Genomic DNA, 14,554 nt, shown 5'->3' on the forward strand with positions numbered 1-14,554 from the left:
CACTTCCTTCCCACTGCCATGCCCTTTAACTTGTGACCTTTTATGTGAATCTCTACACTTGCCTCAAAATTGCTTGTGCTCTTGAGGCCAAATCTGGGCAAGTGGGGCTGAGCAGACAGAGGCCTAAACGAGACACTGGCTAAGATTCTATCCCGAATTATATCCTGCTCCACCAGAGAGGGCTGGACAAGCCAATCAACCTGACAGTCCCTCTGAGGCTCTCAAGACCTTCTCACCTACTTCAGACCTAAATAAGCAGATGTCTGGAGGGAGACTTCCAGGTCCCTGGAGAGAAACCTTTACTGAATCTAGAGTTATGTCTCAGTGCAGGCCATGGACAACATACAGAATGGTAGCAGAATGAATTCTAGATGGGAGTCGGCAATCCTTAAGCTTGCTCAATGGCTCAGTCATTGAGCTCAGCCATCAATCTTGGGGCAAAGAGAAGTCAGGGGCAAAAAAAAAAAAAAAAAAAAGGGCAGGAAAGAATAAGCATGCTCTGGCCACAGGTCTTTCATAGGCGCTAAGACAGACTTTGTATAAAGGGCTGTGGGGTCCTCCACTTATAACCACCCTTGACTGTGGCCAAGACTCCCAGGGCAGCAACTTTCATTCTGCAGCGTGTGCTCTGCCCTCCTTCCACACCCAACCTGCCAAGATGGGTTAGCATCCCTCACTGCTGCCAATTCATGAAGGCTCTTCTCTGCAGCTGGACTTTCATGTATGAATTGCTTACAGATGAGGAAGGCTCGAAATTTAAAAAACAAAAACAAAACACAGTCATCTAAACAGAAAATGCATTTCTTCCCATGTGAAGATGAGGCCATTGCTTTGAGATCGACAGCTCACACACTTTTTAATTGCTCTGTCTCTAGTAGAGACAGCTTTGCACAGACTTGGCTAGACTATGCTTCTCTTCACATCTCTGACACTTTCTCAAATGGTGGGCTGGGGTTAGGTTCAATCAAGGGTGCAGAAGAGAAGGGAGGTCCACCAAAGTAAAGGCCATGGCACTTCCTTTGGACGCTGGGGGAAGGAGCTTCCGGACCCACGATGTCTTTAACATATCATGGCCTTAGACTCTTCACTGGCTTGGTTTGTGCTGAGAGCGCCAGAGCAGAGCATTCCTGGGACCCTTCTCCTTCTGTGGTACCAATTCTGAGTGACCCTGTGTGTGACCTTGGACTCAGCAGCCCAGCACTAACGTGCCACCAGTCTTACTAGCGGCTCACATTTGAAGAGACATGCTTTGGGGAATTGAGAGCAGACACCAACACACGCACATGTGACAGTGTCACCAAAGGCCATCAGATTCTCACATGACCCTTCACTTCATAACCGATGTATAAACCACATTATCTCTGCCACCGAAGCTTCATGAACTTCAGGGCCAGGAGACACTTGTCTGAGCACTGAATCCAAAACCCTCAGTTTACATCTGACAGGCTCACGCCCAGATAGTAAGGGGCTGCTTCAAGATCAAGTCACTGCTGACTCCAACTCTCTGTGATATCCGGGTCTTTAAATAAACAAACAAACAAACAGGTTAACTCAGTACCTATGCATGACTTTTCTTCCCAGGTTCATAACCGTCACAAGCACTCACTCCTTCATCTTCCAGATCAATATTTACTGACTCCCCAGTCCCTTTGACAGCCCAGAGACCAAAGTGGTAAGAAGGCACCCTGATTATGTGAGATCTTTGCCTTCTTTAATGGAGATCGATCAGCAATCAAATGTAGGGTGGAAATTATCAGGCTACTGCAGGGCTCAGACCCCTGCCACCTGGGGGTGGGATTTGTGTTTTAAACCAGTTAGACCAAGTAGATTATGAAAATGGTCAATCGGCTATTAACCCCAGGTTCAGTTTTTTCCTCTGCCTTTCTCTCTCTCACACATACCAAATGAGGAAAACATGCGCCCTTCTAAATGATCTCTCCCAAAAAATCATCCAGTGGATTTATAAACATCAAGAGGAACCAGAATTTGGCATCGCACCAAGGGGCAGCAGGTTCAATGCCGCATTCCACCCTATGGTGTTTGAAGCCACAAGGAGCTCTCTAGAGAAGTGGTAAGTTAGTCTGGAGGGTTGAATGTCAGCGTGTGGCACTCAATAGTGGTTTAATAGTGTTTCTTTCCCTAACAGCCAAGATGAGCAATGAGTTAAAACATGGCACTTGCTTCGTACCAAAGGCCAAAAAAAAAAAAAAAATCAAAAACAAAAACAGAAACAGAAACAGAAACATACAGAAAGGAAAAGAACAAAAAAAGAAAGGAATTCCCCTTCCCCAGCTGAACAAAAACTCTAGGTTTTATACTCTGACGACCCAGATATAGTCAAAGAGATCATACAGAATGTTCCTAGGGAGAAAGAGACCTCAATTCTTAGCTGTCCGGCCAACTTTTCAGCTTAGAAAAACGTCTTTACAAGGGAATATTGAAGCAGACACAAACAGAGGTTTATGGGATAGAAACAGTGAAAGATTTTAAACAGAACTAAACTCAGCTCTGGGGAACTGTGACCACATTATCTCAACTTCCCATTACTTGCTTGTAATAACACATAACCCAGGCCCTTCCCTTCACTCGAGTACTCTGGATTCCCATAAGGAAATATCACTTTTCGGAGAAGAAAAAAAAAAAAATCAAACACATTTTCCTGTATAGTCAATGAGAGGTGATGGGTGGGGGGGCGGAGGGAGAGAAAGTAGGGTCAGGAGGGTCAAGGCACTTTTCAATTGTTTTACCCAATGTAAGAAAAACCTCCTTAACGCAGAGATTGAAGATAGGAAACTAAGAAGGCTCCACATTGTCTTGCTGGGGTGAATTCTGTAAGTACCTTCACTGGGAAGACAGTGCGTTTTCAACTGCTGCTTGCAAGTTGTGTTAAATAATGAATGATGTAAATTAGAATGCCTTATTTATTAACAAGTCCAGTGTGGCTTATGTAACCACACTCAAAACTTACTCTGTGGCCCTTAAATGCGCGGAAAGCACAATCCAAAGTTCTAGAACCCCCCCGTGGAGGGGCTGAAAGGTAAACATCAGACTAATGAAAACTGATGCCTGTCACTGAATGCTTGCGAATGCCAGGATTCTTGTTTTTAGTGCAATTAATTGCGGTGGAAAAGCTTACTAAGGTGAGGGGGCCAAAATCAATGTATTAATGACATAACATTACAGTCACTTAACCAAGCCAACAATTTATTGCACATAGAGGCTCTGGCAGCAGAAGCTGCAAATTCTATTTATGTTGCACTAAGAGGAAAAATGTTAGACTTGTCTCCAAATATGACCCCCAAATCAGAAACTAACACCCAAGAAATTCAGGAAAAAAGGCCATCACTGATGTCTATAAAATATAAGCAATATGAGAATGCATGCCCCCCTTTCACGACCATGTAAATGTATTTAGCACTCAACACCAGTGAATGTTACACTTAAAATGATTAAGGTGGCAAATTTTGTTTTAGGTGTTTTTGACCACAATAAAAATAGAAAAGTGCGATCTGTTTTAACCGTGCCTTTTATCACTTGGGTGAGACACAACTTGTCCTTTAGAGAGCATTTTCGCACTCGATACTACAGAGACCTCAATGGCCAGTTACATAATTCCAACAGTAGGCTTTACTCTTGAATTCCACTTCTGTGTGGCAATGGTACTGTTTTTAAGTTTAATCTAGCACTGCTTTGGGATAACCATCTCAGAGTAAGAGAAGCTGGCACCTAGCATCTGTGTGATCCTGGGCAGGTGTGATGCATCTCTACAGACAGGGAGAGGGATCCAGATATCGTGTCGATGGGTACAAGAGTATGAGACAGACACTATGCTAGGAGAATTTTTGATAAAACAGGCTCAAACAATGACTCTAAAACAAAATGTCAGGTGGGCCTAAAATATGCACATAGAAACAGAAAATAAAATCCCATGCATATGGTTTTAGAATGTTCTACCAATGGGCTCTCTCTGAATCCTAAAAAAGCACAGTGGGGTAATTTCCCCGAAATATATAGACATTGAGTGATATACCGTTTTTAAGTGATACAGTAAACCGTGGCTTCAGCAAGTTCTAATTACAGTTTATTTACATTTCCCCTATTTAAAAAACTAGAAACATAAAATTTCAGCTAAGCACCATTAAACTGGAACTTTAAAACAGGTTATTTCAGGAATACCATTGGGTCTAATAACAAAGTAAAAAAAAAATGTGTAATTTGGTTCCAACTGGAGCTGGTATCCACTGGCCAAGAATTTAAAAGCTGTTCAAGCAAATATTACTACGTAAGAAAAAGAGCCAGATGGAGTCATATATGGATGACAGTGAAGCAAGTCCATTTCGATATCAAAACAGCAGAACTCAAAATAATGATACGAAGTGCTTCCTAAACAAGGGTTTCAATACATTTTACAGGACGTCAGGGAACAAACCGGCTGGGCTCAAACAAAGCTGAGGGACAGAGCTGAGATACGGACTTTTTCTCAGAACACACATCTACCAGCCCCATTACTGTCACTAAGGAGCGTAAATTCTCCATCCCAAACACTCACCCTACACACCTCCCAACTCTCACTCTCGATGGATCTTCACATCAAAAGAAAAAAAAATAACAGTAGAAATGAGGAGCGCCACTGAAAGAATAACTGACAAACACTTTAGTAAATAAAAAAAAAAAAAAAAAAGAATCAATTTTTTTAAAGCCGGAAAATAGGAACCTGCCATCAGCTATAAAAGAAACAACAGCAATTAGCAATTATGAGAACTGATATAAGAAAGCTCAACTCAAGTCCACTGATTGCATAAATATAAATACCAGGCAGCCAAGACCATGAAGGTTTAAATGACATTTTTTTTAATTTAAAGAGTTTTATTTTCCTTTTCTCCGATGATGGCTTTAAAAATATTAAAGTGGAAAAAAATGTTACAGTGAAAATGATGGGCCCTATCTCCTATCCTTCTTCATCATACATGCATCCTCTAATACAGAATTTAAAAACAACAAAACAAGACGTCTGACTGTATCAAGGCACACTCCCCCTGGTCTCAAAATAGTCCGAAGGGCTCTGAATTCCATATGGCTTCCTCCATCTGACTGCTGACATCTCATCTCGTGAAAGAGACACAGATCCTGATAAAAGGCCACAGACACTTTGACCAGGCGAACCAGGGCCAGCACAGTTGGGGCCCTACACACCCTCTCCGGCACTGCCTGCTCCAATCCTTGCCAAAAAAAAAAAAAAAAAAAAAATCCCAGCATCCTGGATGCAGCCTGACAGTTGGTTGCTCCCAGCACATCTCAGCTCTGCTAGGCCTGCACATTCCCCTCTGTGCTGTTGTCATTTCCTTCTGCCCTAGCCTTATAACGTGAGCATCACCAGCAGAACGAACAACAGAGGCCAGGAAGGTCTCTTACTTACATTAAAAAACAGGTTATCTCAGTCAACTACGTTGGCAGAAACCAGGCGTGCATTTTCTGGGGAGGAAAAAAAGCATGCGCACTCGCCAACCGGAAGGCCACAGCCCAAGCCCTACTTTTTGGGCTGCCTATCTTAACATCAAACACACCGTAAGGAAAACTGGGAGAAACTTTGCCTTACAACCCTCCGCAAGAATGAATAAAATCCCATGCCAGTGAAATACCGGTAATGGCATCCCCCTTGTGGGGGAAGGTACACCTCTAGGAGAGGTGACAGGGAAATGCTGGAGAAAGCACTGGTGAATCCCCACTTGGTAATGTACTTGTCACAGGGAGGACCGAAATATACAATTCTGCTTCCCCATTAGCCCCGGGGCAAGCTCAAACATGTCCAGGGACACAGGGGTCCGTCGCAAAGTACTACACCCTGCTTTATCATCCAACCTGGTCCCAGGACACTATTCAATGGGCAATTAAGATTTATAATCCAAATGGTCTCAAAATTTTATCTCTGGGAAGTCGGGTCCAAATTAAATCAGACCAGGCTTTTAGGCTTCCCACGAGCACATTTTCCCTTTCAAGAGAGCACATTTCAACACTCAGAACTTCTTCTCTTACAGACCATTTTCAAGGCCGCTCTGGATGCCATCTCCTAAGCCATATCTGATATACAAAATGAAAAAGGAACTTGGTGAACTCCAAACCTCAGAGAAAGATGTTAAGGGAGAGACTGAGCTACTTCAACAGATTTCAAAAAGTTCATTATTTTTAACCCCCCCTTCCAGTAAATATTACTGGAACTTCTCTTAATACAACATACACATAGCACCTTATGAAACAAAAATATCCAAAACTAAGTTATTGCATACGGAAAGCCTATAAAGCACACCCAGCAGGGCTTTGAAATACAGTGTATAAGGAATCCCTTCCCGCAAAGAATATACATATTTATGTTATTGACACATACAGTATACTTAAAACTTATTTTCAACTGTCCACTTCTCCCCGCGTTAGCAGCCCCAAGCCAGAGATACAGGTAACCCACAGATGGCCCAGCCCTGCATCTCCGATGTCTGACTTCTCCCCAGACTTGAGACAACATCCACGCCCCGACAGACACGTCTGGCCAGCCCCAGCCCGAGGTACCAGGAGTGAAGAAAAGAGAAAGAGCACCGGTAACTCACATTTCGGTGATGTTCTCAGGGTCTGCACTATTAGGCTCCAACCTCGGAAACGCCACGATGCCCGGAGAAGGGTCGCTGCACCAGATCCGAGAGGCGGTGCACTTGCAGGACGTGGGACAGGCGAGAGCGGCCCTCCAGAAGCCCACAACCAGCCAGCAGAAGCCCCAGAGCCGCGCCATGGCGGGTCCATGCCACCTCGTCCAGGACGACATCCCTAGCCTCCAGTGCCAGCCCGAGTCAGACTGAGTACGTGTCCCCGCGCTGCACCGGCCGGCTTCCCCTGCCCCTGCTGGGCGGCCTGTGCCGCGCTCGCCGCTCCCTCGCCCCGGTGTCTGTAGCGGGCGCGCAGAGCCTACAGTGGCCGGGGCTGAGCGTGTCCTGGCGGGCGGCACCGTTCACAGTGGCCGGGGCATCCCTGGCCGCCTCACAGGGGGCGCTACCGCCGCTCGGAGCTCCGCGGCGGCCGCCGCTGCATGGCCCGGCGCGCCGAGCACCGGCCGGCGGCGCTGCCGGCACTCCCCGGGACGCAGGCTTCTTGCTAGACGCGCACTGGAATCCGGGACGCACCTCGGGGCTGAGAACAAACAGACACGCGTTAAGACTGAGGGCAGGACCCCTTACGAAAGCGCGCTCGCGGCACCCCCACCCTGACCCCAGCCAGGGGATTGTGGATGGATGAATGCCCAGCTCCGGCCCCAGAAATCAACTTGCCCCTCGATGGCACTGACGCCGCCGGGGCCACCGATGTGCCTCCGCCTCTCTCCAAGCCCGAGGTCGAGGGAGAGGAGATAGGGCAAGGGTTCCCGAGACAGGATTCCATGGCCCAGGCCGGGCGAAGGACCCTTGAATGGGGGACGCGGAGATTGCCGGCGGCGATGGCTCCGCGACGGGGCCCCTAATGATGCTGCAGAATCCGCCACGGCCGCTGGGCGCAGGGGGCGCGGGCAGGTGGCGCGGCGCGTCCCACCTGGGGAGCCTCCGCGGCAGCCCCGGGGGAGACAGCGAGGGCCGAGACGCCGGAGGGCACCGTCCGCGCTGCTCACCCGGGCTCCGGCGCCTACCGCCCGCCGGCGGCGCCTGGGTGCAGGCTCCTCCTGCCGCCGGGCACTGAGCGCGGAGAGCGCGAGCGAAGGAGCGAACGAGGCTCCTGCTCCAACCCAATTCCGGGAGCCGCCGCCGCCGCCGCCGCCGCCTCTGCTACTGCTGGCGAAGTGACGTGAGGGCTGACGCAGAGCAGGGGCAGAAACTCCAGAAAATTAGTCTGAAATCCAAAAACACACACGCTCATACACACACAAACCCATAACACCCTCCAGACAAAAGCAACAGGGAGGGGAGGGGAATCTGGGGGCGAGCGGGGAGGAGGGAAGCATCGATGCCACTGGCCGGGAGCAGACAGCAGCAGCATGTGGGAGTTCATACACGCGCACACACGCACACATCCTGGCCGGGTAGACGCGCGCCTGTGTGTGTGTGTGTGTGTGTGTGTGTGTGTGCGCTGTATGTGTGTGCATTGAGATCAGGTACCTCCGAGATGGACCGTTCCACCGCTCGACGCCTCTCTTCCCTAATTCACACCGCGGTCTCTTCTACAATCGCAGTAGAGGCTGTCTCCTTTTTTGAAATGGAAACCGGCCTCGGTTCAGCTCTGAAAAATGCGCTGATTCTTATTATAGGAATCCACCCTCCCCTCTCCCTCCCCGCTGCGTTCTCCTTTCCCATCCTGCCTAAAAGGGAGGGCGAGCTAGCCTAAAAATAAATAAATATTGTAAACACCAAAACGTGTTCAGCATTGGTAACCAAGGATAACCGCCCCCATTCCGGGCCATCTATTTGGGAATCCGTGGTTTTGGAGGGTCTTCCTGTTGGTGCTTTTGCAGAGGGAGGGGAGTCTCCAAATGCAACTCTAGCTCTCTAAGTGGGTCTTTTTCCCGCTGTGTTCCGGCATCACACGCCCGGGAAACAGAGACATGTGAGGGGAAGGGAGCGCGCCTGACGCGTATTGGGTTCCCTAAATGCGCGGCAGCAACCCTGGCCTGTCCGATGTGTGGCGCCGCGTCATTTTCTCTCATCCTTCAGCCTGGCGGTATGCAGCCGTTCCCAGATCGTCGCTTCACTCCCCGCGATGCCCACCCCCCCGCGGGGCACCCCGAGCCCTCGCTCCCCTGCCGTACCTTGCGCGTTTTCGTGTGTGCGCGGGTGTGCGCGAACGCGTGCACTGCGCCCGGGCTGCCCAGAGCACGACAGGCATCCAGCTACCGGCAGCCCCGGCGCGGGCAGAGCCTCGGGGTCTCACTAGGGACAAACGAGGCGATCCGGGAGGGTCGGGTGACAAACCGTAACTGCTCTGCGGGTGCAGTTAAATGATGGCTGCGGGGCATTCGCAAGCCTTGTCTGAGAATCCTTCCCATTTGCGGCTCCGAGTCTATTTTTCCGCAGTCATTTAAAAGGGAACTGGGAAAATGCACCGCAGTGCCTGACACTTCCGAAGGCTCTGGTGCCCCCGCGCGGGGAGAGAGCGCCCCGCACGTTCGGGAGCACCAACCCACTCCCGCGGCCCCGGCGGGCACTGCGCTGGGGGCGCGCTTTGGCGCCAGATGCGCAACCAGCGGCGCCCCACGCGTGCGCGCCCCTGCCCGGCCGGCGCACTGCTCTCCCGGCCTCGCCGAGCTCCTGCCTGGGAAAAAAAAGGCGGGTAGCTCTCAGCGCCAGAAAGGGCGTCCGGATGGGATCTTGTTCAAAAGATAAGAACGGTCACGGATCTGCTGGCAGAGGCTGGGGGTGGGAAGGATCCAGAAACCCGAACGTCAAGGTGAATGCTTACATCTTGGTGATGCCTTAAATATTACAAGGGAACGGAAAACATCTAGTGGGGCTTCTGTACAAACCCAGGGCGCTGAGTGTAATCGCGGGAATCCTCCTTCAGCTCCCGGAAAATCTCGCTGCAGGGCCAGAAGACAAGGCCGGCGGGTCTACCTCTCTCCACCATCAGTCAGCTGTGACATGCGTCCTGTGGCGAAGCGCCAGGCTGAAGTTCATTTCTCAGCTCGCCCACCGCCCCCCACCCCCCAACCCCCGCCCCTTGCGGGGTAAGGACGTGTCAAGGAAGGAAAACCAAGGGCAATATTGTCTTGGCCCAGGACACACAGTAACACTCTCCAGCCTACCTTGCCAGTGCCTTTAACGGAGCTGGCCTTGCGGAACACCTGGGGGAGGCTGTATATCTAATTATCCGAGTCTCTCTTACACCCCCACCCTCATCCCATTTTTTTCAGAAATGGCCCATTTGCGCCCTAGTGGCTGCAAAGTGTAATGCAGCAGCCAAAGGCCGGGCGGTTTCGGAGTGGTTTGCAGACCAGATTCTAATTACGTTGCAATATTTTTAGAATGTGTGTTGTAATATATATACTATTACATTTAGATCCCAAATATACCCCACTGACTATCTTCCACTTGAAATTAGAACTGGCTGCCCCACTTCTAACGACACTTCTGCTCTGTTTCTTCTTACTTACCATTTTTTAACAGATCATTTACCTATGTGTTATATTTATTGTTTATTGTGATTCTCCCAGTGGGATGTAAGCTACGTGAAGGCAGAGGTCTTTATTTTTTTCATTGATATATCTGAAGGACATAGTATTAAAATATATGTGTGTGTCTGTCAAAATGGCTAAAATTAACAGCTCAGGCAACAACAGATGTTGGCAAGAACCCTGGAAAGGGGAACACTTTTGCACTGCCTGTGGGAATGCAAACTGGTGCAGCCACTCTGGAAAACAGTATGGAGGTTCCTCAAAAAATTAAAAATAGAACTACCCTATGACCCAGCAATTGCACTACTAGGTATTTATCCAAAGGATACAAGTATGCTGATTTGTAGGGGCACATGGTCCCCAATGTTTACAGCAGCATTATTGCCAATAGCCAAAGTATAGAAAGAGACCAAATGTCCATCAACCGATGAATGGATAAAGAAGATATGGTATATATATATATATATATATATATATATATATATATATATACCACATATATATATACACACACACATATATATACCACACATATATATACCACATATATATATACCATATATATATATATATATATATATCATATATATATATATATATAGTGGAGTATTACTTGGCAATCAAAAAGAATGAAATCTTGCCATTTGCAACAACGTGGATGGAACCAGAGTGAATTATGCTAAGCAAAATAAGTCAGAAAAAGACAAATATCATATGATTTCACTCGTGTGTGAATCTAAGATACACAACAGGTGAACATAAGGGAAGAAAAGTAAAAATAATATACAAACAGAGAGGGAGACAAACCATAAGAGACTCTCAAATACAGAAAAACAACAGGGTTGCTGGTAGGGTGGTGGATGGGGGGGGATGGGCTAAAGGGGTGAGGGGCATGAAGGAGGACATTTGTTGGGTGTTACATGTAAATGATGAATCACTAAATTCTATTCCTGAAATCATTATTACACTATATGTTAACTAACTTGGATTTCAGTTAAAAAAAAAAAGTAAAAACTTAGAAAATAAATGGACAAAGTAAAATAAAATAAAATTAAATTAAATTAAATTAAATTAAAAAAAAATGGTGGTCTACAGACCAACTCCATCAACATGATTCAAGAGCTTGTTAGAAGTGGAGAATTTCAGGACGCACTCTAGAACCCGGGATTTAGAATATGTATTTTAACAGGATCAAGTTGATAAGTACCCATCCACTTGATCTCTATGATCTTTCCAATTTCTGAAATGTTATGAATTTTGAACATTTAACTGTAACATATTCTTTTTATAATTCTATAATCAAGTGAGTGAATACAGTTTTGGAAGCTGACTAAAAAAATAAAAAATAAAATAAAATACATGTGTGTGTTTAATGAATAAGTGAAATAAGCTAAAGTTGAGATTCGTCAAACGAGCCCTCTACACTCTCCCTTTCTTCACCTACAACCCTGCAAGTCAGTCTGAATGACTCCTCCTGGAGGGTCTCCCCGCCATTATCAGAATCTCTGAATTGTCTCTGTGTTATTCCCACTCTTAGCACCTCTGGAAGTCTGACTTTTGACCTCTTCTATTAGCCAGAAAAGTTCCAGCACTGGGCCAAGGAGGGACTCCCTCTCATCCATGCTGGTAACTCGACATTATCAGGCACAGTATCTGGAACACACTGGCCGATCAAAAACTCTCTCTCAACTGACAGAATTATGGATTTATCTCAATTTTAAGACCTGCCAGAGCTTTCACAGACATTTCAGGGATTCTCAGACCATGGCTTTGTCAGAGCTGAATATTTTCACAGATGGACAACCACTTTGGAAACAAAGAAGAGTTTCTCAAAAAGTGAAGCATATATCTACCATGTGACCCAGCCATTTCACTTCTATGTATTTACAAGAGAGAAATCAAAGCCTCTGTCTGTATAAAGACTCCTATGTCAGTGTTCATAGCAGCTTTATTTGTACAGGTGAAACCCTGGAAACAATCCAAGTATTTATCAACAGGAGAATCAGTGAACAAATTGTGGCATACCTACACCATGAAAGGCTACTCAGCAATGAAAAAAAAAAATATATATATATATAGATACCTTCAGCCATATGGATGAATCTCAAAATAATTATGCTGAGTGGAGGAAGCCAGACAAAAAGGAATACATATTGTATTATCCAATTTTTATAAAAACTGTAGAAAATATAAACTACTGTGACAGAAAGGAAATTGGTAACTGCTAATAAGAGGGACAAAAAGAGCAGGGAGGGGACATGGGGAGCAGTGACTCCGGAACAAGGAAGGTTTGAGGATGATGGATGTATTTATTATCTTGATTATGGTGGTGGTTTCCATATTACCAAGTTGCATGTTTAAATATGTCTAACCTATTATATGTTATTCGGTAATGCCATTTTAAAAAGCCAGAAAGAGGGGCGCCTAGGTGGCTCAGTCAGTTAAGCATCCGACTCTTGATTTCGGCTCAGGTCATGATCTCATAGTTTGTGAGTTCAAACCCCGTGTAGGGCTATGCGCTGGCAGCATGGAGTCTGCTGGGGACTCTCTCTCTTCCTCTTTCTCTGCTCCTCCCCCACTTGCTCACTCTCTCTCGAAATAAATAAATTTTTAAAACTTTATAAAAAAGTAAGAAACAAACCCTGCCCTATATCTTCCTATCATCAGCTTCTTGTTCCCATTGGAATGCTGTTAGAACTTCCCATTTTAGGGATCTATTGTAAAGTTTGGGGGTCTTTTTTAAATAAAATCAGAATCTGTAATGTTCTAATATTAGAAGGACCTGCTATGTAATACCTTTTACGTTCTGGAAAAAGAGTGGGGAAACCATTATTTGAAAGATGGGAGACAGAGTAGCCTGCATCTAAAAATAGCTTGAATGTTCATCAGTAGGAGAACAACTCAATAAATTATACTTCCATTCTTAGGCATGGTCTACCTAATTAAAAATGAATTAAACTTGGGGAGTCTGGGTGTCTCAGTCTATTAAACGACCGATTTCAGCTCAGGTCATGATCTCGCAGTTCGTGAGTTCCAGCCCCGCGTCGGGCTCTGTGCTGACAGCTCAGAGCCTGGATCCCTGCTTCAGATTCTGTGTCTCCCTCTCTCTCTGCCCATCCCACACTCATGCTTTGTCTCTCTGTCAAAAATAAGTAAACATTAAAAAAATATTTGTAAAAAAAAGCTAAACTCTATACCTTAACCTGGAGGCATGTCCACAGTATATTAAGTGAATAATGCAAGTTGCAGGGCAATATGAAGTCTGAGCCTACAGAGAAAGCCAATGTTTGTGAATGTGTATGGAGGAACAAAGTCGGAGAAGCATTTACACCAAGCACATCAGTAACCTAGAGGGACTGGAGAGGTTGTTTGGAGGAAAAGCACAGACCAGAAAACTTGTGAAATGGTTCTTTGGCACTAATAACCTCCTTATACACAACGTGACTTCTTTTATCACCTCTTCCTCTTTTTATTGAGGCTTTGCCCCTCCAATCCAGAGTTATCCGGCTTCCAAGTTCCCTCCCTTTGGTAGCAAACAATTGAATGTAAGTGTTTACGATCTAAATAATGTTCACCACTGGATGTTTTGCCTCCCCAAGGGTTTCTGTATGTTAGAGGACACTGAGGAGAAGACATAATCCCAAAGGTACCATGCCATCCACAAATGGGGGAGTCTTTGGGGACCGAGGACCCTCAGCGCAGGCCACAATGGAACCAGAGATGTCTACTCATGATCAGCCCCACACATGCTCCCTCTCACTTGCCTCTTCTGTTGTTCAGAAAGTTTCCAACTGTTTCCCATCCCAAATTCGCCATCTCGGAGTTAGGGTCTCACTTTTCCCCCTGCCTGCCCAAATAGTCTAAGAATCACAACTGCCCTGTCACTCTGAACCCTCATCCTGTCCTCCAATTTTAGGAAGGCACTTCCTGTCCTCCCTTTGTCCCAACCTTCCACTTTTAACTCTTAGTCATACCTTTAGCACACACTAAATCTGCACAGACTTATGGGGCTTTTACGAACAGCTAAAAAGAAGAGAGCATATGGAGAAAATTCTACAGAGCCTCAGGAAATTGCAGTCACATACACCCGGATGACCCTGAAATCTAAGTTTTAATTATTGATCTAAGTCTCGTGGTAAACTCCTATTTCCCAGTATATGTCAAGAGTCTTATATCAATAGTCATACAAGGGAGTTCACTTATTCCTCAATGAAAAGTCATGGTATGCCTTTTCTATGCCACCCAGCCGAGATTTACTGAGGTAGGCAAATGTTCCCATTTCCAACTCAGTTGACAATTACAATCCATGAACAGATCAGTGTTTATGGCCACATCACCCTTAGAGTTAAGCTACAAGCATTCAATCATATCAGACTTCTACAGTTTTTTAGTTAAATGTTCTTACAAATGGAGTAGCCA

At 46.2% G+C, this 14,554-nt stretch overlaps 1 protein-coding gene across 5 annotated transcripts in view; it reads right to left on the minus strand.

Annotated features, from left to right (window-relative positions):
* NTRK2 (neurotrophic receptor tyrosine kinase 2) overlaps window positions 1-9,057 on the minus strand; it is a 337,422-nt gene extending 328,365 nt beyond the window's left edge. For 2 of the 5 annotated variants that reach the window (XM_040450286.1, XM_040450285.1), the window contains exons 1-4: window positions 8,774-9,057; window positions 8,127-8,247; window positions 7,643-7,860; window positions 6,600-7,173 (exon numbers count right to left, since the gene is read on the minus strand). In XM_040450286.1, the coding sequence (XP_040306220.1) occupies window positions 6,600-6,811 (212 nt within the window). In that variant the 5' untranslated portion in view covers window positions 6,812-7,173; window positions 7,643-7,860; window positions 8,127-8,247; window positions 8,774-9,057. The remainder of the gene's footprint in view (window positions 1-6,599; window positions 7,174-7,642; window positions 7,861-8,126; window positions 8,248-8,773) is intronic. The other 3 variants (XM_040450287.1, XM_040450288.1, XM_040450289.1) reach the window with 3 other exon arrangements.
* Between the last annotated feature and the right edge of the window lie 5,497 nt (window positions 9,058-14,554).

This window comes from Herpailurus yagouaroundi, unplaced genomic scaffold, assembly GCF_014898765.1.
Source record: "Herpailurus yagouaroundi ecotype Mexico unplaced genomic scaffold, PumYag 201, whole genome shotgun sequence".
Taxonomy (NCBI): domain Eukaryota; kingdom Metazoa; phylum Chordata; class Mammalia; order Carnivora; family Felidae; genus Herpailurus; species Herpailurus yagouaroundi.